This window comes from Megascapheus bottae, chromosome 1 (assembly GCF_031878675.1).
Source record: "Megascapheus bottae isolate mThoBot1 chromosome 1, mThoBot2.hap1, whole genome shotgun sequence".
Taxonomy (NCBI): Eukaryota; Metazoa; Chordata; class Mammalia; order Rodentia; family Geomyidae; genus Megascapheus; species Megascapheus bottae.
In genome coordinates this window covers 64,107,713-64,132,317 of record NC_143509.1, presented here as the reverse complement: position 1 = coordinate 64,132,317, position 24,605 = coordinate 64,107,713, and the positions used below count along the sequence as shown (strand labels likewise).

Here is a 24,605-nt window from a genome sequence, read left to right as displayed (position 1 = left end):
TTTATTACAAAATTTAAGTTTAGTGTTTCTGCTTTGTTTAAAGATTTACTACTCCTTTTAAGTGTGTTAAACCATGCCTGGTAATGAAATCATTTGGGGAGTTATTAGTTAGGTTGAAAAAGTCCTATGTTTGAATCAGAATCCCTTCAAGACACCATGGATAATGGAAAAATCTCTATTATGACTTCTTGATGAAGACCGAGGAGAGAAAGTCAATGAAGGAAGAGAGAGGGTCATTGGCTACAACAGACTGGTGGCCTTTTGAGTAGTGAATATTGACAGGGAAATTGTAAATTTCCCTAAGACTTTTCAAAAAAAGTAAGGATCATCTAAAGAATGATCACTTTAGCCCTCTTAGCCATGGTGGAAAGAGTGAGAAGGTACTATCTGAAAGGAAGAAAGAAAGTTTGTCATCTATGCATCATGGTTTGTAACAGGTTTCTCATAACAATTATGAAGGGTGAGCAGGGATGGCAAGATTTCTGTGAAGTCCTCCTGGCTGAGCATGAAAGAATCAAATCCATTTGTCAAGATCTCTAGACCTACTAGAGTGTATCATCCAAGTAAAATAGCCAAGTCAATAGAAATGATAGAATCCTAAAAGTTCAATGAAATTTTGGAGCACAAAAATCTGCTTCTAAAAGATAAAGTCCCTCCTATGAAAAAGAATAGACTTCTAAATGAATGAGCCGAGTAACTTAAGCTTACTAAAATTCAAGAATCTACATATCAAAATACAAAGCAGCAATTCAAATTACAGCAGGGGTGGGCAGGGCCCATAGAAGCCCCCCATAAACCCAGGCAATACTTAAAATAATAAAAATGAAGAAAAATAAAAAAATGAAGAAAATAACCTTCCTCTCTTTCAAATATAATTTTAGTTGTTTTTTTAGTCTTTCTACCTGGAAGCAGTATCGCTAACCTTAACAGTCTTGACTTACCAAAAAAATATATATATATATATGTGTGTGTGAAATAAAAGAGAAGGGATTGGTGGCAGTGTATGCAAAACCAAAACAAAAAAGAAATTACTTTTAACAATCTCACTTTTTTTGTTTTTTTTTTTACACAAATACTGTTGTAAATATATTAAAAAAATCAGCATTCTATCTGGTAAACGTCACTTTGCCCCTCTATAAAATTTTGAATTAAAAAAGCCTCAAGAACATTTTATTGTTCCCCCCACCCTCCATTTCTCTTTCTTTTTCTCTTCCACAAGAATATATCCTGACACTTCTTTTTTTTTGCAAAGATTGTTGGAAATAATCCTTCTCTTGTACCTAGAAACATAGGTGCAAATCTCTGATATCTTTGTTTTATCTGCATTCCTGCCTTTCATGAAAGTCCCTCTTGATTGTGCTGAGGCTGGGGCTCAGCGAAGACACTGAATAAATTACGATAGCCACTGTTGCTTGTTGCTTGTCCAAGTCTTCCTGGCTTCTGCTGACAGGGGGTGAGGGGTGAAGAAGGTGGGCCAGGGCTGTCTGGGCAGAATAGGGGAGAGAGAAGCCTGCCATGCCATTTTTTCTTTCCCACACCACTGAGCCCACAGCCCCCTCCCACTCCACAGCCCTTGTGTGAAATCAGACATGGTGATAGGTGGAAAACAGCAGGGCCTTTCCTCTGGGTTTTCAACCAGAAGTGATTTTTTTTTCCCACAGTTTTTAACTGGTTACTATGAAGTCCAAGTGGCCAGAATTGTGAAAATGTCCACTGAAACACTGCAAGCGGTGTACTTAAAGACAGTAGGCCTTTTAGATTTTGTTATATATTTCGTAGTGCTCTTCACAAGTGAAAAAAAAATTTTTTTTTTACTTTTTTTTTTTTTAGAGATTTTTTTTTTTGTTTTTGTTTTTGTTTTTGTAAAGAAGGGTTGTATTTAGAGGCCAGTAGCTAGAGACCCAACCAGTGGAGCTCCTGAAACACTACCGGGCCTTAAGGCCACCATCCGAGGGAGACCAGGCAAACAAAGGTTCGCCCGAGCCTCCGGAAATGTAATGTACCAGCAGGCAAAAAAACAGTTCTTCATGTAGTACAAAATAAACGAAACAAAAACAAAAACAGAAGGTAAAAACGAAAACCAAAAACATTTCTTAAATTCTAGTGCCATAGCTTTGTTTTGTTTATTTCTTTTGCTGTTGTTGTTGTTGTTGTCGTTTTGTTTTGTTCATAGGAAAGAGAGAAAGAGAACTACTTATCCGTCAGACACATGCATCCTCATGTGGTCGTTGAACTGCTCGATTTGGTCAAACTTGGCTGGGCAGACGGAGCAGACGTAAGTGGTCCCCTCCGCGCAGGCCACCACGCCCGGGGGGCCGGCGCGGGCCCCCGGGGGAGTGCCTGCTGGAGGGGTCCCGTTGCTGGCGCTGTGCAGGGCCACGTGTCGCTCGAGGAGCGTCTTGTGGGAGAACTTCTTCTTGCAGATGTAGCACTCGTAGGACTTCTCGCCCCGGTGGAGGCGCATGTGCACATTGAGCGAGCTCTTCTGGGTGAAGCGCTTGTTGCAGATACTGCACTGGTAGGCCCTCACGCCTGTGTGTGTCACCATGTGCTTGATTAGATAATCCTTTAAGGAGAAGGAGCGCCAACAGATGCTGCATTGGTGGGGTTTCTCACCTGTGGAGGTGCGGAGAGAGAGCAGGCAGGACAGAGGAGGCACAGGGAGACAAGAGCCAAGGGAGGAAGAGACAGAAGAACAAGACAGCAACAACAACAAAAAGGAAAAAAAAAAAGAGAGAAGGAAAAAAAATTAAAAAGTGAAATGAAATCTCATCCATGATTGGAAAGAACCAGGCCCTCCTGGTCTCTCAGGATCAGAGACAACAGACACTGGAGAAACTCTCAGAGTCCATTTTCCCATGTCCAAAAATGGCTCTCCTGGAAAGATCCAAGACAATTCCTTCTCTTAGCATTTCAAGTATTTCAAAAGTCATTCTGGGGAGAGAAGGGATGGCTACTCTTAAAGAGTCCTTTTTTTTTTCTTCTCTTTTTGCCAGTCCTGGGGACTGAACTCAGGGCCTGAGCACTGTCCTTGGGCGTTCCTCAAGGTTTAGCACTCTACCGTTAAGAGTCATTTTCAATGTCATCATTAAGGACTTATGGCTTCCAATTATCTAAGAAACTAAAACACAGTCTTCACAGGCATGAACTCTGCAGTCTGAGGGAACTGAGAAGACTAGTCATATAGAAGTTGGTTCTTTTGGCACCAAGTTATAAGGTAAACTCCCCACCTGCACTGTTGTGCCCAGTAAAGGCACCCATTACTGAGTTTAATTCCCTCAAATATTTGCCAGTATAAAATAAGTCATTCTGCAAGAACTAGATTTTCAATTTTAATTTGTATTAGGCAGAGATCTTCCTACACAAAACTTCGGGGTTCATTGGCTCTTTGGTCTTGGCTGCAGAGTGATCTCCCAGGTGTGTAAATTGACTAGGTGGGAACAGGATAATGACCTCAGATCTTGTTCAACTTAAGCATCAACACCATGCACAGCATGCTGACAAATCATCCAGTGCTTCTGAGGTGCAGGACTGTACTTACCTCATTGTGCTGGTGTTGACATAAAGTGCATATGAAATCACTTTGCAGACCACCAACAGCGTTGTGGGAATACTTCCATGGTATTCTTGTTACAACGCTACACCCTCTCCCCCATTAAATGGTTCCATATGTGGTTTGAACTCTCAGGTCAATTTCTGAAATAGTTTTTCTGCCTTTTTTTTTTCTTAGCTTGTTGGCAGTTCTTCTTTCCTCCTCTGTGTATTGTCTTAGTTTTCTATTGGCTCAGAAGCCAAATGATTGAACGAGTTAAAAACAATAAGGTAAGTAGAATGCTTAGTCACTAAATGATGACAAGAAGTATTCTTCTATAAGTGAAGTCATGGGTCTATGACAGCTCTTACTTAAAAAGCAGTTTTTGTTTGCCCTATTCACTTTCAAGCTCTCGCAGTTCTCTGTTCTTGACACAGGAGATGGACTATCTTAAGATATTTGATACATCTCCCCCATCTCATTACTGATTGCCAAAGGTAGGCACTTACCTCAGAAAATCCCTCTTTTATACTCTACCATGACCTGGCCTAAAGCCCACAGTCTGAAACTCCCTAGGCTAATATTTCAACATCTGAGCTATGCAGCAAGACAAGGAATCTACTTCTCAAACTTAACTTTTATTTAAAATATGTACTTTGACTGTGCTTCCATTTTTATCCATTATGAAACAGAGGAGGTTTGACATGTTGTGGTAATGAGAGCTATAAAAACAAAAAGCATGTATTGACTGCTTATTATATGCTAGGCTCAGTCTTAAATGCTTTTATTGTCATGATCCATTTTGTGGAACTTTCATCAATTGTTGTGTTTTCAAATATAAAAGTGTTTGCTTTGAAGCACATTGATGGGCCAATATGAAGCAGAGATTCTTAGGGCTAAAAGAGTGTTACTTTGGGCTGAAAACAGGAGAAGTTAGGAAAGGATTATTGTTAATAATCTCAATTTGTTTTAGAGCTCAATCTATGCACAGTGTGTATACTGGTAATTTTTTTAAATGAGAGATTCCTTAAGAGACACAGTCATGCAGTTATTTTTAGTTGCAACGTTTCTGTCAGCTGTAAACATGCTTGGAACTCAGCTGTTCTTTGTGATCCTTGCGCTTCAGTATCATGTATGGTGGCCAATTTATAGGATGGCCAACTGTCTTTTAAACATTGTTCACCTGTCACCTTTAATGGGAAGCAAGCCTTAAGTTCCTGATGGTATTTTGGCTGCTAGGAAGTTAAAATGTTCTTGCTGTTCAAAACTTTCACCTTCTGACTGAATGATTTTTCTCTAGGCAAGGTCACTGATGAAAGCTCTTTACTTTCACACCCTTTTACTCTAGCTATAAATTGATTCTTCACAGTTGTCATCTTTCCCTCCATAGCATATATATGTGTGTAGTTGGTATGCATGTAGTATCAGTTCCGCCATTAATTACTCCTATGACCCTGGGCTTTTTAAGTGTTTTCAGCTCTCTGGATTCATTTTGCCTTCTGCAAATGAGGACATGGACTATGTGCTTGCCATGGCCCTTAGTGGATTTATTGGTCTCCTGCTCAGGGTGACACATACCTCTTGAGGACTCTGGTCTTGGCCTTGTCAGCAAATGACCTCTGGGCAACCTGCTTACTCAGTGCATTAGCAGTGCCATATTTAAACTAACACATAGTATCTAGTTCCTTTCCTGGCCACAGAAAAATGGTATGCTAATTAATGAGGAAAAGGGTTTACAAAGTGCTTGTGAACTCCTTAAAGAAGATGTTCATTACCATTATTAAGGGATTGTAGTGGTACGCATAGGCATTTCAGAACTGTCTGATTAAATGGGCTAGATCTTCAGATTAGTCAGGTGTCTGGTTTTTTTTTTTTGCCAATTGAGGGGCTTGAATCTGGGCCTGGGTACTGTCTCTGAGCTCTTCCATTTCAAGGCTAGTGCTCTACCACTTAAGCCACAGAGCCACTTCTGGTTTTCTGGTGGTTAATTGGAAGGACTTTCCTGCCCAGGCTGGCTTTGAACTCCAATCCTCAGATCTCAGCCTCTTGGGTAGCTAGGATTACAGGCGTGAACAGCCAGCTTATATCTACATTTGAAGCTCTACCACCACTTAGTATGAAGGTTAGCACTTTTCTATTATTTCCCTGAATATTACTTAAGGCAATCACCAGAGAGCATCCAAAGCTGAATATGAAACAGATGTAGTCTGCTGATTGTTGCTCTCCAAGTGAAGGAATGACACTTGAAGACAAATAAATGGTAAAATACGGCTTTCCAGGTTTGAGTCTATGGTCAGCAATGGACGGCAAGTTTGGTTTGTTAGGAAGGGATGCTTGAATGATCACACAAAGGGCAGCTGGCACATACCAGCCCCTTCTCTGGAAAATGATCCTTTTTGGGACAGCAGTTAGATACGCATTCCACTTCCTCTGCTGAGTGACTTGGGAATGTTATTTAATCTGTTTAAGCCCCAGTTTTCTTATCTATAACTTGAGAATAGTACAAGATGTAGCTGTCTTGTGAAGTTGTTTTGGCAATTAAAGACATCAGGTGCTTAGTATAGAATATGTGGTCATTTTCAAAAAAGCTAAACTGTTTCATTCAGCACAGAGGAACTAAAGATAAAAACCTGCAGTGCACTGAGAAATAACCCAGGCTAAAAACACTGTACCGAGAAATAACTTACAATGCAGAGGGAATTCGACCTAATTAAAAAAAAAGAGTTTCAAATGATCAATAAAGTAGGTGATTATACTGCAGCTATGTAATTTGGAGTAAATAGTATAACCCATTCTCAATTATATATGCTAATGAAATAAGTGGTGTCATGAAAAAAATGTTAACACATAGCATAGGAGGAGGTCCTAGAAAGTATCAATTGAGCGCTGGAGGCAGAAAAACTAAAGTGCAGATGAAGAAATTGAAGGAAGAGGCCTTTACTATTTCTATAAGTGAAGAAAGTTTTTTTTGCATTTTATTAGTGCCTGGTCTTCGACTCCTTATGGACTATTTGGACACTTAAACTGTATTATGAGTGGTGTGTGTGTGTGTGTGTGTGTGTGTGTGTGTGTGTGTGTGTGTGTATGTGTGTGTGTGTGGTAGAGAGAGGGGGGAGAGAGGGAGAGAGAGAGGGAGAGCAAGAACAGTGAGCGTGGTAGATGGTAGATGGAGAGAGTTCTGCTCAAAGCTCATAAAATTCTTCTGAAAGCCATCCTTATAGGTCAAGATGCCTCAGTTTTGACTAGTGAGCTTGTACTGGAGGCTGATTCTTTCCTAATCTAGCTGGGAGTTTCTTGGGCTGTGAAAAAGGCAACAAATTTTGTCACTGGAGTACTTTTAGAAGCACTGCTCCTGCCTGCTTCTTTCTCCCTACCTCTCTATCTTCTCCTGTAACAAATGCCTACCCTTCTCTGTGGCATAAGAAGGGGTTAAAAAAGTGGGGGAGAGGAAGAAGGAAATCAGAAAATGGGAACGATTCAGTAGTAACAGGGCTTTGTAGTTAGAGGGAATTGTATAGCTTTCTCACCACACAGAGGAGGCTATTTAAAGGAAAGCCCGCATCCCTACACACAGTTAGTATGATAGCCTGTCATCCTTTTTAGTCTTTCCAGTGGCTATCTAGGAGGGATTGCTTCTTGGGGAGACTCTGCATTCAGAACACATCTGAGGCTTTAGTGACAATTAAGATACTTTGATGGTAAGTAGAATTTTTAGTGTCTCAGGGAACACCATCAATATTCCATGGAGTAGGTATTAGCATCTCAAGAATTTGTACTAACATCCTGAAGGTTGCCTAACTAATCAATGACAGCTGGGACCAAGATTCTAGCCCACCCTGGTTCTCTTGTATGCTATCATCTGTGAACAATTTCTTGCTTTCAGGATTATGTTCCAAAATGTACATAACATATATGTTACTAAGTGAACCTGAGAATTTTTAGTTTACATAGCAACATGCCTTCACATAACTTGCTCAATTATCAGAGCAACCTTGTAACGTAACATGACTACTATTAAGTTCTGAAGAACTGAAGCCCACGTTGAACTGAAGTTACTCCAGTCTCTAGGGTACTGTTCCTTCTCCTGTTTTTTTTTTTTTTGTTTTTTTTTTGCCAATACCACCAGGTCTTGAGTTCAGAACCTCATGTTTCTGTTCAGCTTTCTCCTCCTTTCCTCTTTCTTTCCCTCCCTCTTTCCTCCCTTTTTTATTTGTTGCTGGTCCCAAGGCTTGAACTCAGGGCCTGTACAAGTGGTAAGCTAGTGCCTTACTATTTAAGCCATATCTTTCACTTCTGGCTTTTTAGTGGTTAAATTGGAACTAAATGTCTCACAGATTTTTCTGCCTGGGCTGGCTTTGAATGGCAATCCTCAGATCTCAGCATCCTGAGTAGCTAGGATTACAAATATGAGCCAACAGCATCTGGACTATTCAGCTTTATTGCTAAGAGCTGGCACACTACCTCTTGAGCCATACCTTTAGACTGACTTTTTGCTAGTTAATTGAAAATGGAGTCTCAGACTTTTCTGTGTGTACGGCTTTTGAAATGTGATCCTTACAGTCTAAGCCTCCAGACTAACTAGGATTACAGGTATGAGCTGCTGTGTTAGACAACCTAGGCTTACCTCCCTGGACTGGTTGAATTAATAGCTTCATATAAAGATGATCACATTATTGTCTTGGTATCACTATTATTATCCCATTGGTAGTGTTGTTTTGCTACTTCCATTACTGTATTTATTTACATTGGTTCATGGTTGAAATCACTGAGCTTCTCCAAGTAATAAGTAAAGCTATAGGAACAGGTTATCAATGGACTAAATGCAGTCACCAATGAATGGGCTGTTAATGATTCAGAAAAATGCCCAAAATATCTATTTTTCATTGGTGGGAAAAATGTGAGAGTACAGATATGTGCACAATGCATTCTCAGGCTAATTTAAAAATAAAAAGGAAAAAGAAAAGAGAAAAATCTAAAAGGCTTACTGAGACAAGAATGCATTTATGTATAAGTCCCTTGAATTAAGTTCTCCTGGAAAGCATGCCCACATTTTTGAACATTCATTTACATACTCACTCAACAAACATTTGCTAAGCAACTACATATGCTAGCCCATATTCATTTATAGATTCTTAAAGCAAAAAAACCCCTAAGTTTGGATCTTAAAAGAAAGTTCCACCTGGAAGAAGTTTTTACATAAATTTGACAGCAAGGCTTATCCCTTGAATATCCTCAGTTTCCCTTTCATTCTTTTACTTGACCTCTATTTTTTTCTTCTTTTTCTGGGAGAAGGTATGGAAGAGCCCTGCATCATTCCATAACAGAATGATGTCTTTGTTTCTCCCAAGTTCTCAGGCTTCTAAACCTGTGAGGCTGGAGGTTTCCTTTCTCCCAACTCTTAGGAAGCAGTAGCAGGTGAATATGAAAATTCCTAGAGATAATAAAGTCGTACATGGTTTGCGTGGCGTTGGGTAAAGCATGATTAGGTGAAGGAATTTTACTCTTGGGAAAAATCCTAACAGAACAAAACAAAGGTCCTTGTTATGAAGGAAGTTCAAGAGAAAACCAAGATCTGTGGCATTGCTTACCATTTAAATCTCAAGAAGAAGGAAATATGGTGTGTGTGTGTGTGTGTGTGTGTGTGTGTGTGTGTGTGTGTGTGTGTGAAAGAGAGAAGGGAGAGAGACAGACAGACAGAAAGACAGAAGAGGGAGAGGAAGGAGGAGAGCACCAGCAAAGTTTAATGTCTCCTGCTTATTGGGGTGAAAGCAAGTGATAAATAAAAAATTAATACTCTATTCAAAATGCAAAATACATAACTTTCATTTTAAATGCCTTCTATAAATGGATAGTTGTGAAATCAAGGGACTTGTTTAAGGCAGAGCACAGAGGACCTAGCTCCTCCAATTCCAGGACCATCTTGTTTCACTTATGTCCCACTCTGTTTTACTGTTTTTACCATTGTGGACTTCACAACTCCAGAACTTGGCTCCAAAGCCAAAATGAAAAACACTTATTTGTCTCAAACACTTCCCTTCTTGAATATGTGAATCATTAATGTAGACCTACAGGTGATTTTTAAATGGAATCCAGACCGTGGGGTTGATTCTCTGAAGTTGTTGAAGGCAAGTATCATCTACCTAAAACCTGGGAGTTAATTAAATGCACAGTTAATTACTATGCAGGTTAGGATATTTGTCCAGTAGTGATTTCTTTGCTCTTGATTCTGTCAAGCAACTCCTCACAGAAGCAGGAAAATCAAGTTCATCTCTGCTCTGCCAAGTATGTCCAGGACATTCTAGAATCTTTTTGTACTAACATTTGTAAATTTTGCTCTGGATAATTATCACTTCTATTGAGCTCCTATAAAGTTAGGAGGCTCTGACTTTTTTTTCTTTTGCCAGTCCTCAGGCTTGAACTCAGGACCTGAGCACTGTCCTTGGGCTTTCTACAAGGCCAGCACTTTACCACTTGAGCGACGGCACCACTTCCGGCTTTTTCTATGTACGTGGTACCTAGGAATTGAACCCAGGTCTTTGTGAATGCTAGGCAAGTACTGTACCACTAGACCAAAGTCCTGGCTCCAGAACGCTCTGCTTTAAAAAAAATATTTTCCCAAGAAAAGCAGAGAGAGAGAGAGAACTTCAGCAATGTGGGCCACCGTAAATCTAGGTCCTGAATTATCTCCCCATGTTCAGGCTGTCTTGCCTTTTGAAAAATCTAGGCCACTTGTTCCTAAACTTTGTTAGCTAGGGACTCCTTCAGTTAGACAGAAGTCTTGAAATACAGATCGTCTTTCCAGATCGACATTGTCAAATAATGATAGGATGTGGCTGCTATTGGTGTTTATCATGAGGCACCTGATTAATATATTTGGTGTATAAGATGTGGTCATATTATAACACCAATGCAAACATTTTTCATAATTTACTGATGACTTTATACTGTGTTAGAAATAGGAACACCATTCTTTGAGCATAATTTAGATGTATAGAGTTATTTGGTTTTTACTTTTTAAAATTTAAAATGTGAAAATTAATTGTTGATTTTCTCATGGGAATATCTAGTTATTTGGGTCATTAAAGAATCGCTTGATAGTCTACTGGAGAAATGTATTTAGTCATCAAATTGTTGGTAGTGCAATGGAAAACTTCTGTTGTAAATTGAGAGCCCTATTTTAATATATGAAATAATAGAATGTGTAGACTTTCTGTTTGAATGGTATACTGGAAGAAATGCACAGAAGAGGAGAGGAGATATGGATGTAAGGCGGCAAAGTCTGGCTAAGGAGATACTTGCACAAGTGAATCCTTAATTTGATGGCTTATAAAGTAGCTAGTTATAGGAAGGAAAGGACACAATTTGAGAGCACCTTGTGCTGTATAAATAAAACCAGGATGATGTGCTAAAGGAGTAAATTTACTCAGAGTACCTTTTGCACATCTATGAAACTACCATAATAAAGCCACCTGATATTATTATGGTATACTAAGTAAACATTTAAAAAATAATTAAAAGTGCTCTTTGAGTAATTTATCTATATTGATATCAATTTATTACCACATTCACATTTACTTTGATAAACATTGTGTCTTACCAGTACTTCATCTTTTGCCTACATTTAGCTGTAATTTTCTATGTTTATTTAGAAGTATGAACATTTAAGTATAAATGATTTACATAACGACTCATACATTAAGTTATACAATGTTCTTACTGAAGCTGTACTACAAAGAAGGCAAAATTCATCTTAGGTAATGTAGCATTTCAATTGGATAGTCAACTTCCATAGAGAGGCATCTTATCTATGTATCTATGGCTCTTCAGGCCTCAATTTAAACTTTTATCTTTTATTTTCCTTCCAGTTTGAGCTGAGAAGCAAGGTTGCTTTGAAAGACTAATTTCTTTTTGTATTCAGGTTCAAATGTGTAACTTTTTCCTGGAAAACTATTGTTTAATAGGGGAATGTCCCTGGTTTTTTATGAGTGTGACTGTGATAAGAACTTCAAATATCATTGTTAACATTGTGATGGGTATTCTTAGGTGCCTGGTGGTCGTGTAAATATATGAAGGCACCTTCATGGAGTTCCTACTTCTTTTCTTTTCTTTTTTTTTGCCAGTCCTGAGCTTGCGATCAGGGCCTGAGCACCGTCCTTGGACTTTCTCAAGGCTAGAGCTCTACCACTTGAGCCTCAGCACCACTTCTGGCTTTTTTTTTCTCTATGTATGTGGTGCCAAGGAATCGAACCTGGGTCTTCGTGCCTGCTAGGCAAACACTCTACCACTAGGCCAAACTCGAATCTCCCATTATGGAGTCAGGAAAGAAGAGTTGGCTGGGAGGTCAGGAGATCTTAGCTCTGGAATCACAGAACCCAGAGAAATACTCATCTTTCCCACCTTGAAGACTGAGTGTGCTCTGTAACATTCCTACAAACGCATTCTGAACTTCAATATCTGTAATTACAGGAATCTAGTTTTTTGGAGGCAGTCCGTTGTATTTTAAAGCAGCTGTGATTCTTTTGCTTAGTTGAAAGACTCTCCTTGGAGCTTCCGATCACTAATCCAGTTCTTTTATTTGGAGTCAAAAGAATAAATTTAATGCCTTCTTTTCAAAACCATCTTAATAGTCCTTATAGTTACTGCATACCATGCTTACTATACAGTAGAAGCGCTTAAAAGAACTTTGTGCCCATGAGTTAATATACTCTTGAAAGCAGTACTACAAGGAAGGGGTATTATGACTCTCCTCATTCTATAGACAGGGACACTGGGGTGTAGAAATACTATCACTTTTTCCCAAAGTGACAAAAATTTGTAGTGGTTAGTCCTGAATTCAAATCCGGCTAATCTGCTTCCAGAACACTGGCTCTTAGCGACTGCATTCTCTTATCTCTGAGACTCAAATATGGTTTGCATGATGTCCTGATGCTTCTTTTACTGCAGGCTGGACATCTCAAGCACATGCTGCGGCTGAGCTTTTGTGTTTTGGAGGCAGGACACTTCATTCCTATAAGGAACAGTCAGGGTTCTAGAAGAGGCCTGTAGTAGTGGATCTTTACAATCTAAAGGAGGAGCCAGCTGGTAGCCCATGCCTGACATTCTAGCTACTCAGGATGCTGAGCTATGAGGGCTGCAGTTTGAAGCCAGTAGGGGCAGAAAAGTCCTGAGACTCTTTATCTCCAATGTATATCAGCAACAAGTTAGAAGTGGAGCCTGGCTCAAGTGGTAGAGCACCAGCCTTGAGTGACAAAGCCAAGTCCGAGCTCAAGGACCCGAGTTGAACACTATAGCATGTACTAGCACACCTTCCCTTCTGCCGCCTTCTCCCCCCTTCCCCCCCATCCCAGGCCGGGCCTCTGGGGGTGCCTGCACTCACCTGTGTGTACGAACATGTGCTTGACGTAGTTTTGTTTGGCGGTGAAAGTCTTGTTGCAGAGAGTGCACTCGTAAGGCTTTTTTTCGCCTTGCCCGCTGGCTGTGCTGTGGCCTGCCGAGGAGGCCAGGGGCTGGGGCGCTGGCAGCTGTGCGGTAAAGGTGGACAGGCCCGGCTGCGACACGGTCACGAACTGGGTCTGCTGGCCGGTCAGGGGCTGCGGCAGGCTGAAGAGGAAAGGCTTGGGGCCGCTGCCCGCGGGCTGGGTGGTGAAGAGGGCTGGCAGGTAGGTGTTGCCAGCTGTGCCAATGACCTGTGTGTTGCTGGTCAAGGTCAGAGGCATCCTCAGGTTGCTGGTGAGGGTTTCCGTCTGGCGTAAGTAGAGCTGGGTACCGGGCAGCGGTTGCCCGATGGACGTGTTGACGGAAGGTGGCGGCGGCGGCTGCTGCTGCTGCTGTTGCTGCAGGGCGGCCTTCTCCGAGCTGTTGCTGATGGTGACCACCGAGCCGTCCATCTCCACCTCGCCGCCGCTTCTCTCGGGGGAGGAGGCCCCGGGTTCCAGCGGGTTTGGCTGAGCGCCGCCCTCGGCCGGGGCTTCTGCGGCCTGCTCCGCGGCCTGCTCGGCCTGGCCGTCCCGCGACGCCCCGGCCCCAAACGGCTGCTCCACCGAGTCGGGCTCGGTGCCTATGGAGGAGCTGACCCCGGAGTCGAAGCTCTCCCCCTTGGGCTCGCTCTCGGTGCCCTCCGCCTGGTCGGTGTCTTCGGTGCACTCCTCGGACTCGTTGCGCTCCAGGATCTGCACCCGCGGCTGGCCGTAGTAGTCGTAATCGTCCTCCATCTCCTGCTTGATGTGGATGTTGCCCACCAGGGTCTGGATGCGCACGGGCCGGGGCTGCTTGCGGCAGTGCGTGGTCTCCGGGGTGGTGGACAGGTAGCGCTCCATCTGCTGCGAGCGCTCGTGGATGCGCGTGATCCAGCTGGGGTCCTCCATGTGGTGGTCGCGGGGCAGGCCGAGCGCCGTCTCGTGGTGGCTGACCACGGCGCCGCTGTAGAAGGAGCGCTCCCCGCTGCCGTTCTGCATGGAGCAGGCGTACAGCGCCGAGTAGATCCGGTCCACGCTGTGCTGCGGGGGGCCCTGCAGGTAGCCCGACTCCGTGTCGCTGCTCTGGCCCGACGTGCCCGATTCCGGGGTGCCCCTCGGGGTGTCCTGGCCCGAGTCCTGGATGCCGGGGAACGCGTCCCCCACGTTCTGGGACACGATGCGCGTGCACTCGTCGATGACCGTCTTGATCTGCAGGATGCTGGCGGCCGTGAGGATCTGCAGGGCCTCCGACTGCGAGACCCGCAGCACGCCGCTGTACATGAAGTCAATGAGCTTTTGCACCGACTGCACCGACACCACCGACGGGATCTCGATGTCACTGTAGCCCAGCAGCAGCTTGTCCTGGAAGAAGGGGCTGCCGGCCGCCAGCACGCAGCGGTGCGCGCGCAGCATGCTCCCGTGGATGCGCACCGTCACGTCACAGAAGTGGCCACGGTTGCGCTGCTCGTTGAGGGTCTCGAGCACGGAATTGCTGAAGTTGTGCAGGTTGATGCTGTGAATGCGCTCGGTCATCCCCTTGCAACTGATGTCACCTGCAGTGGAGGGAAGCAGAGCGGGCGTGGGTCAGAACGTGCGCTCTGGGCATGCCCCCCACCCCCGCCCCGGGAGCAGGCGCAGAGGGGGTCCGATGGAGTCCCCACTTGGTCACCGGGCGGTAGCCACGAAGACCTGTCTGTCCTCAAGGACCTGGCTTTACATGGGTCTACAGCCCAAGTGCTTTGGAAGAGTTTCCCCAGTTTATCCAAGTTCCATATTCCAATCACACAACAACACTATGCATCGTAGTCTATGAGATAAATCCCCTTCCCGTCGATTTATAAAGCATATGACTACAGCCAGATCCCAGACGCAAAAAAATTCAGGGCCGGGAGTTTGGCCTAGTGGTAGAGTGCTTGCCTAGCATGCATGAAGACCAGTGTTCGATTCCTCAGTACCACATTATACATAGAAAAAGCCAGAAAAATGGTGCAGTGGCTCAAGTGGTAGAGCTCTAGCTTTGAGAAAGTCCAAGGACAGGGCTCAGGTCCTCAGCTCAAGCCCAGGACTGGAAAAAAAAATAATAATTCAACCCAGATGAAGACGTCTACTAAATGCAGCTAAGTAGAAGCCACCATGTTTCCTGGAGGATGGGTGGCTATGTGTGCGATCAGCTAGATCCTGGGGCGTCCAGCTGCTTCCCGTATCTACTCATTCTTCTTCTCAGCGCTGACCACTGCCTCGAGAACTTTCTAGGATGATTATGTGTGACATTTGAGATGTTCTGAGGCTTCATGAAGAAGGAATGCCCAAAAGACCACTGCTGGCTGTGCTGACCTGGGATGCCCGAGTGCACTCAACAATCGTTCTACTATCAAACTGGTTGGTTTCAGATTAAAAGGGAACAACAATTAGGGCAGGCAAGAGAGAGGAATAAAACAGGAATGGAACACACTAGGTATCAGGATGCTAGGGAACAGAACTTGATAGAGAGACTTGTTAATAAACAGGTTATGTGGAACCTGTGCTAGCATGACCCATTGGGACGGCTATCCTGCACCCCTCGTGTGGACAAGGCATGGTACTGGGAATATCAATACTGGAAAACAGGTGGCTATGGCACTAAATTAGAGGGGCTTTCCTGTATTTCTGTCTCACCCCTCAAGAATTCCTCTCTCCAAAGTATTCTCCCATCAAATCCCTACTCTGGTCTGGTTGAGAATAAATGGGCTTTCAAAAAGTAGTAGTCAAGCCAGACATTGGTGGCTCATGCCTGTAATCCTAGCTATTCAGGAGGCTAAGAGCTGAGGATTGTGGTTCAAAGTTAGCCCAAGCAGGAAAGTCAGTGGGACTCTTAACTCTAGTAAGCTACTCAGAAAAAGCTAGAAGTGGAATTCTGGCTTAAGTGGCAAAGGCTAGCACTGAGCACAAAGATGTTCAGGAACAGAGTCTAGTCCCTGAATTCAAGCCCCAGGGCAGGCAAAAAAAAGGGGGTGGGGAAGAAAGAAAGTCAAGTACTAGGTATTCTCTGGATCCAGATCTGTACCTTGGGAGAAGAAATCTTGGAGGTATCAGACTATAGACAAGTAGAATACCTGACTCTGTTTTGTTTTCCTCTGTCATAATATAGGAGACCTGCTCAGGGAAGTCTGAGCTCTAATAGCTTTTAAGCCTTACTACTCCACTTGATCACCCTCACACTATTTGAGCTTCGTAAGTGCTTTCAAGCACTGAGTTCACACAATATATTTTGCATTAATTTATATAAGAACATTCCTTCTTTCTCCCCGAAAGCAAGTCTAGCTTCCATCTTTTTCACTTACACAAAGCAAATTCTCTTGGACACATAGAAGAATCATAGTAAATCTCCTATAATTGTGCTAATATTGTAAAGTATGGCCCCAGAGGAAGACATCAATATCCCAAGAAGAGATCTTCAGTAACTCAGTCAAAAGAATTTGATTCTTGTTGAGTCCTCTGCATGAATACCACCACCATAATAACCAAAGTGAGATTTTTGGTTTTTAGGAGGTTATCACCTGCTAAACACTATCACAACTACGTATACATATTATTCTATTTAATCCTCAGAGCAATGATAGGGAATATGGTACATTATAATATATATTTTATAATAAGGAAATTGAGGCCAGGGAAATTAAGCAACATATTCAAGGCTCCACAGGCATGTTTCTAAGTCTTAACAGTGCACGTGCACGCGGGTGTGCGCGCGCGCGCACACACACACACACACACACACACACACAGAAATGGTATTAAAATGTTCAGTGTTCGATAACTTTACTATCACTAAGGCCTATCTTTCACACCAGTAAAACAGGAGGCAGTAAAACTTGCTATAATAGATGGCAGTAAAGTCACCATCTCTGAGTAGGATGTCCTTATTAAAATATTTCTTTCCCTACACAGGTGAAAATATCCTTACAATACATATTCGATCATAGCATCAGTCATAATTGCAACAGTGGAGATGTCACAGATGACAGCTATCTTCTTCCAGATAATTTTAGTAGAAGTCTATCCAAGTTGTCATAATAGTTAATATACATGCAGTATTTTATAGTGTGCAAAAACCCTCTGGCATGTAACATCTCATATGTTTCGTGCAACAATCCTATATTTTCATGATAGGTCTTATTATCCCTACTTGTTGTAAGAGGAAGTTGGGGCTCTTGAGGTATCTACCTGAGTTGCTCAAAAGTTAGCAAGTGACAGGATTGGGATTAGAACTCATGGTCCTTTATGTACAAAAGATCACTGGAGAATGAAACTTGAATTGCTAGAATCTCTAGGGCCATTTTTATTCTCAGAAGAATAAAAATAAAACAGCGGAAGCTATATTGGACATTAGCATAGAGATGAGAAATTGTGAACACAAAAGCTGTCATTAACCCACATACACACAATTTCTTGAGAAGAATTCAGACTTCTTCCTTGAATACCCTGGACTGCAGATTTCGTCACTCTATATACTCAATTTATTTGCTAAAGAGTGAATTAGTATTATTGCTGTAATATCACCAACTGTTTAAAAACCACAGACAAACGTGAGCCCCCCCATCCTAACTAACCTGATAAGCCTAATGGCATTTTTTATAAACATAATTCTGAAACATCTCCTAGAGTATACTCCATGGCCCTATCCTGCCAGAGCAGCCATGAAAGGCTGAATCATTTCTTTGCTGATATGGAGACAGATGTAAAGGAGGAAGTCGGTCTCTCTATTCAAGCGCGCCTCATTCCTCCAGCACACAATGCTGGGGCAATTCCTTTCCCAGGCTTTCTTTTATTTCTAACACTAATACAGTGAGAAAGTTTCTGCCATGGCAAGGCAAAATCCAGGCTTTTGTGAACATGTCCTTTTCATCCAATGAGCATTAATGTATAGATTCCAATGGAATAAATCTGAAATACTCTACTGTAGAAGAGTTGTTCCCCATTGAAAACAAATCTTGATTGGATGGTTATTCAAGAACTGTATAGGAAGGATTGGTGTGAAAATGCTAACACTATTCTTTCTTAGATTGGCACTGAATAGGCATTTGGGTATTCACAGAAAGAGAAAAAGAAAAAGAAAACCACACACAACAAAACAACCAGCCTCTCTGCCTACGAAACCCCAACTCTGTCAACTGTACAAAACCATCCAACTTTACATAGACTTAGTGTATTTGAAGATACCTCCCCACTCTAAAGCAACCCACAGAAGTATGAATATAGAACTGATGGTAAAGTGAAAAAATAGTTCTCTGTGTGTTTTAAAATAATAGCCTACCCTTTTCTCACCAGAGTAAAAACATAAAGGCAGCTTGTGATGGCATTCACTGGGAACATGTAAAGAATCGTACTACTGAAAGTGGTAAAATGTATTTATTGTAAGTGACCATTTATGAGAGAGCACAAATGGATGGGGATGAATCAGGGGTGAGTCCGGAAGGGAAATCTGACTGGAGAAATACGTGGTAGAGAGCTTGGCTCTTTGTTTTATAGGAACTCTGCTCTTGCCTGTCCCTTAAGCTGCAGGGGTCCAGGGATAGGACTTAGCATGAGAATAAAAAGCTGCCTGTGCATAAGAGAAAATGAACAAGAAAGGAAACAGCAGGCAACACAATCTCTTTTAATTAGGTGTGAAATCCAGTCCTTTCTCAGACAGAAGAGCAAAGGATATATAAAATGAGTGCAAAGATAAGGTATTGGGAAGGGGTGGGGGATGGGAATTTGTAGTCTCTGGCTTGAGAGGAAACACCAACTCTCAAATTAAAACCAGGATGAATTTCAGTCAAGTCCACAGGTCTAAGCCGAATGGCAGGTCCAAAAAGCCCTAGAGCTTTCAATCTAGGCCACCAGGCTCAGAGGAAGTAAGTGGGTTGGCACATGACTCAGGGCTTGGGGGTGCCAGGCTTCTACAACCCAGCCTCCTCACACATGATGGTTGTTTTCACTCCTGTCTTTTGATACCTATGGTGTGCTGAGGTTGATCTTTCCATAGTGCAGGCGATTAAGCATGATTTTTAGGTATTTCATGTTGGTGCTGCTTGCAGGTATGTGTTTTGGTGACAGCCTCATGGCTTCCCCAGCCTCCTGGCAGGAGCAAGATCTCCTGGATACAGTACACCTGTCTGCCGCCTGCCACTGGAAGAGAGCTGCAAGTTTCCTGCTCACAGGTTCCAACAATCAGATCAAAAGTTCCAGTTCCTCCTGGTCCCCTTTTACTGGCACTTCATGAAGTTTGGAGGCTGGTGGGAGCACTGGGGAAGCACCTATCCAAATGGAAGACATCTGGTAGAGTCAGACTTTCTCCTGCTCTGGCCCTACATGGCTAGCATACTCAACCTTCATTACCCCAGCAGCAGGCACAACACCAGCCTATGAAAAGAAGATTAGTACAGTTTAGTTCAGTCATTTCTAGGTGAAACACGAGATGCTTTGGACCATTTCCCAAGGAGGGAATTAAAGTGTGGATGTGATGTATCATCCTGCGAGACTCATGTATGTATTCAAGGCTTGGTTTTGAGATGGTGGTTCCATTTATTGAGAGGGAACTGGATTAAAGGAGTTAAGATCTAATTAATGCATTAATGACTGATGGATTTATGACTTGCTGGCAATATTGGGAAACGCTAGAAACTTCTAGAGATGGGACATAGATGCATGGATCAGGCTGAGATTAAGGTGTCTTTCTTTTAAGTTGTTCCCATTTCAAACTGACAGCTTCATCAAATCATGGTTAAATCTGATGTATCAAATTTGTTGATCTTATAGTTCCCATTTACTTGAGCTTATTTTATATGAAAAGGTAGTTTGTTTCCACAAAGTTTTAAAAGTTAACATTCAGAAGAGAATAATCAACAACCTGAAGAACAAAAGTAGAAAGAAGTGTGGAACAATAAAATACAAATACTGATTCTGGAAGAGGAGGGCAGAGTTGAGCAGTTTCCAACTGCTGAAACTAATTATTATTTCACAAAAGCTTGTTTGAATCCTTTTTTTTTAAAATCAGAGCACATTCCTTTTGACAGTTAATACAGGTATTAGGAAAATCTTTTAACATTTTTGGACCATTCAAATTAGATATTGTTATAAAATTGAAATAAAATGTAAGCACAAACTTAATACACATTTCTAATTTCACCAGCAAAATAGAGTTCATTTGAACATTTTGACTGTGAGCCCCTCCCTCTCTCCCTTCCTTCCTTTGTCCCTCCCTTCTTTCCTTTCTTCCTTCCATTTTCTTCCCATCCTCTCCTCCTTCCTTTCCTTTCCTGTACCACTTTCTCTCCCTGACTTTCCTTTTTTTTTTTTTTTTTTTTTGGATATTTTGAGACAGAGTCTTACTATGAAATCCAGACTATATTAGAGTCTTCTGTCATTAGGCAAAATCCAAGTAGACATACTAGGCAATGAGCTTCTTTTCTACTTGTAGGAGATGACAGACAGAACAACTTCACCTTCACCTTAAAAGAGATCCCTTGATAAGCTCTACACCATAGGACGCCTAAGAATTTCACTGAGGTAGACAGTGCCTGAATTTTAGATTTATTTCCCATCCTCTGAAACACAAATATTTTATGAATAGGTAGTTGCTAATCCATGCACACTAGCTTTTAGTCATCACTATAATCAATTAATGTATCTTGCAACAAAACAAAGGTGATCAAGATCCTTGAGTGTTGAATTATTACACAGGATTATGAGTTGATATTCCTGAGGTAGGTCTTGCCAATGAAAAACAAACACACAAATGATTTGTTAGGTATAAGAAAAGTATGGAGTAAAAGGCATTGACTTGACCCATCTGCACAAGCAATTAAGCTATATCTAATGTAGTAACTGCAATTGGAATCACCACTGACTTCTACTTTTGTTAAACAACGATTTTTCTGTAGTATTAAGTCAAATGGGATCTGAGGGGAGGAGTCACCATACCCACATCTTTCAAATCATTGACAATGGCACATTTGAACATACTGTTATTTGATATCTTCTTGAGGAAGGTGTACCTCAAAATTTGAAGCTGGGAATCCAAAATTTCATATGGAATAATAAAAGAACCTGTATAGCAAAACAATTCTTAGCAGAAAGAACATCACTGCAAGAATATCAATACCAAACTGTAGACTCTATTACAGAGCTCTAGTAACCAAAACATCTTGGTACTGGCACAAGAATAGGCCTGAAGACCAATGGAATAGAACTGAGGACCCAGAAATCAACCCATAGACCTATGGCAACCTAATCTTTGCTAAGAGAGCAAAAACAAAATAGGATGAAAGAAAGACAGCCTCTTCAACAAGAGGTGCAGGCAGAACTGGTTAAGCACCTGTAGAAAACTAACGTTGGATCCTTCTATGTCATACTGCACCAGGATTAATTCCAAATGGATCAAAGACCTGGAGATAAAAGCGGATACCCTGAAAACTTTACAAGAAAGAATAGGAGATACACTAGGTCTCCTTGGCACAGGGCAAAACTTTCTTAATAAAGACCCAGAAAGGCTGGATAAGTGGGACTGCATTAAACTGCAGAGTTTCTGTATGGCAAAGGACATAGCTAGCAAGTTAAATAGAAAGCCCACAGAGTGGGAGAAGATCTTCACTACCATACAACAGACAAAGGCCTCATTTCTAAACTATATCTAGAGTTAAAAAATTGAATCACTCTAAAACTAATCTTCAAAAAAACAACCATCCCATTAAAAGATGGGCCAAAGACTTACAGAGAGACTTCTCTGAAGAAGAAATAAGAATGGCCTATAGACACATGAAGAAATGCTCCACATCTCTGGCCATAAAAGAAATGCAAATCAAAGCAACTTTGAGATTCCACCTCACTCCAGTTAGAATGGCCAGGATCAAGAAATCTAATAACAACAGATGCTGGTGGGGATGTGGCCAGGAGGGATCACTACTACACTGTTGGTGGCAGTGCAAACTAGTTCAACCACTATGAAAAGCAGTATGGTGATTCCTCAAAAGACTAAACATAGAGCTCCCCTGTGACCCAGGAATGATGTTCATTGCAGCACTATTTACCATAGCAAAGATATGGAACCAACCCAGATGCTCCTCAGTAGATGATTGGATCAAGAAGATGTGGTACTTATATGCAGAAAGAATGACGTCACCAAAAAATCCTATTAAGTGAAGTAAGCCAGACCCAAAGGAACATAGGCTCAATGGTTTTTCTCATCTGTAATAATTAGTACACATCTAGGACTCTCCTAGCAGAGGATTACCATAGCTCAAAACCTAGATACATAAGGTCATATAAAATAAGGATAAATGAAAGGATCTCCAGGATATGGACACAAGAGAGATTATATATATGTGTGAAATTATATACATATATATATATATATATTTATCTCTCTTCTCTTGTTGTCCTTTGGTTAATCTCATATTGTTACTATATCTGACATTGTTACCTGGCATATTGTATATACATTTATTTAATACATTTGTTTATTTGTATACACATTTGTTATTTATTATATATACATTTATTTGTTTATTTGAAATAGGAAAGGGAAGGGGGATAACAAGATTATTGGGAGGGAGTAGGGGGAGGGAAAGGGGACAAAAACATGAGAAGGGATAGAAGGGGTATCAATGTGTGAGAAGTAATGCACCTACTACTGGAGAATGTAACTGTAACCCCTCTATGCATTATAATAAATAAATAAATTTGAAGCTGGGAGATTATGTATAAATTAAAATATCTGGGTACTGATCCTCAACACAAATGACATACTAATTATAAAAGAAAAAAGAAACTAACTTCAGACTGATCCTTTTAATACTACCCCAAGTGAACCCAAATTTCAGCTTATATAAATTAGAAAACTCAAAGTTGTTGTACTGAGCTTTTTAGTGTGATCTACCCCCTCAGGGATTAAACTTTGTTCCTTAGAGTCCTGTTGGGTCCAATAAGAGTGAGTCCTGAAGAGAATCAAAATTACCTTGCCAGGCAGGGGAGGCTGTTACTATTTCCTGGGGCAGTGAATGCAACCATTTCTCCCAGAGGATAAGAGGCAAAACCAGTGTGGGTGGGGCGACTGGGAGGATGGATATTATAGGAGTGGGAGCGGTAGGTGGTGCTAAGGAGTCACCTCTGCTGTAAGAACAAGGGAAGGGAAAGTGAGCTTCTTTTTTTTTTTGGAGGGGGGAGATCATTTCCTCTGACCAACAAGTCTCCTCCATAAAGAAGCTGAATGCCCCTGTCTCATTAGAGTTGTTTGTTTTTTAAACAGGATTCTGTTCCTTGTCAATGTCCTCACTTTAACAATAGATACCCACAAAAACTGAAAAATCAATTTTCATTGTGATTCAACCAATCACATGTTGAAGGCTTGTTCGTGTTTTGCTTGATTTTTTGTTGTTGTTGTTGTTTTTTTAATCAATTTCAGCCTTATGGCAAAAAAGAAAATTCTGACTTGAGTTATATGGAGCAAGAGCCAAGAAATATTTCTGAACCCATTGTTTTCTTTTGTTATTTTGTCTATTATCATAAAAGCAATTATTTTCTTTTTCTCCTCTTTCTGTCTTGATCTTTCTTTCTTTCTTTTTTTCTTCCTTCCCTTTTTAGAGTCACTAAATCACTAAATTTTTTGCATCTTATAAGTGGTAGATAGGGTGTGTCAAATTTTTCTCTATGTATCTCTAAAATGAGTTTATGCAGCGGTATTGGTACTCTCTGAATTAGCAGAGTTCTTAGCATCGATAGGTTTAACCAGATTAAAGAGTCAATTCTAGAAATTCAAAACTAATTAAAGAAACTCATTCTTAAAATCCTAATTCTTTAGGATCATTCTAGGTGCCCAAATCTGTATAGTTAGGATTAGGGTACATGGACACATGAGAGAAGATTTATTAAGGGATTTATTAAGGTTAATGCAGTGCAGTGCTATGATAGGTTGCCTGTAGACATAGCTCCATCCAAGACTGAAGGCCTCAGCACCAGGGAAGCCTCTAGTGTAACTCTCAGTTTGGGGGTGAATAACCCAAGAAAGTCGCTGCCTGGAATCAAAATGCCAGTAAGCTTAAAGTTCTGATGTCAAGGCAGGAGGAGACTGTTTCCTACCTTTCTTAGGTAGAGATGACAATTTGCCTTCTGCATTTCTACTCTTTGGATCTCCAACTCATGAGATGGTGCCTACTCTCTCTGGAGTGTCTTCTCCACCTGCTCCTCTCGGACTCACTGGCTCACCTCCTCTAGAAACCTGCTCCTTTGGGTTTCTAGGTAATCCTTCATCCAGTCAAACTGACATCTAAAATGAAGCAGTACCACATGCTTTATGAGTTCCTGTGCTTTGAGTATTTGAATTCAGTGAATAAAAACACTGAAACTCATTCTCCTACAGTGTAGCTTATGAAAGATTTAACTCTGTGAACAAAAGCATAGATAGATAATTCCAGACAACATTCTAAAAGGTACCTCTGCCCTTATTCCACAGTTGAAATGAAATGGCTTCTTGAGGAGAGAGGACCTGCTGGGACTAAGGAGAAAAGTCAATGAAATCCGAAGTTGATGCCTTTAAATCCTCTTACATTGTAAACCTTTTGAGACACCTTTTAGGAGTTTCTTTCTTTCTTTCTTTTCTT

At 41.6% G+C, this 24,605-nt stretch overlaps 1 protein-coding gene across 9 annotated transcripts in view; it reads right to left on the bottom strand.

The window, feature by feature from the left end:
- Positions 1-331: 331 nt before the first annotated feature.
- The window catches only part of Zbtb20 (zinc finger and BTB domain containing 20), a 703,280-nt gene continuing 679,006 nt past the window's right edge, over positions 332-24,605 (bottom strand). For all 9 annotated transcript variants that reach the window (XM_090346050.1, XM_090346059.1, XM_090346067.1 and 6 more), the window contains 2 exons: positions 12,909-14,540; positions 332-2,616 (listed from right to left, as the gene is read on the bottom strand). In XM_090346050.1, the coding sequence (XP_090202176.1) occupies positions 2,195-2,616; positions 12,909-14,540 (2,054 nt within the window). In that variant the 3' untranslated portion in view covers positions 332-2,194. The remainder of the gene's footprint in view (positions 2,617-12,908; positions 14,541-24,605) is intronic.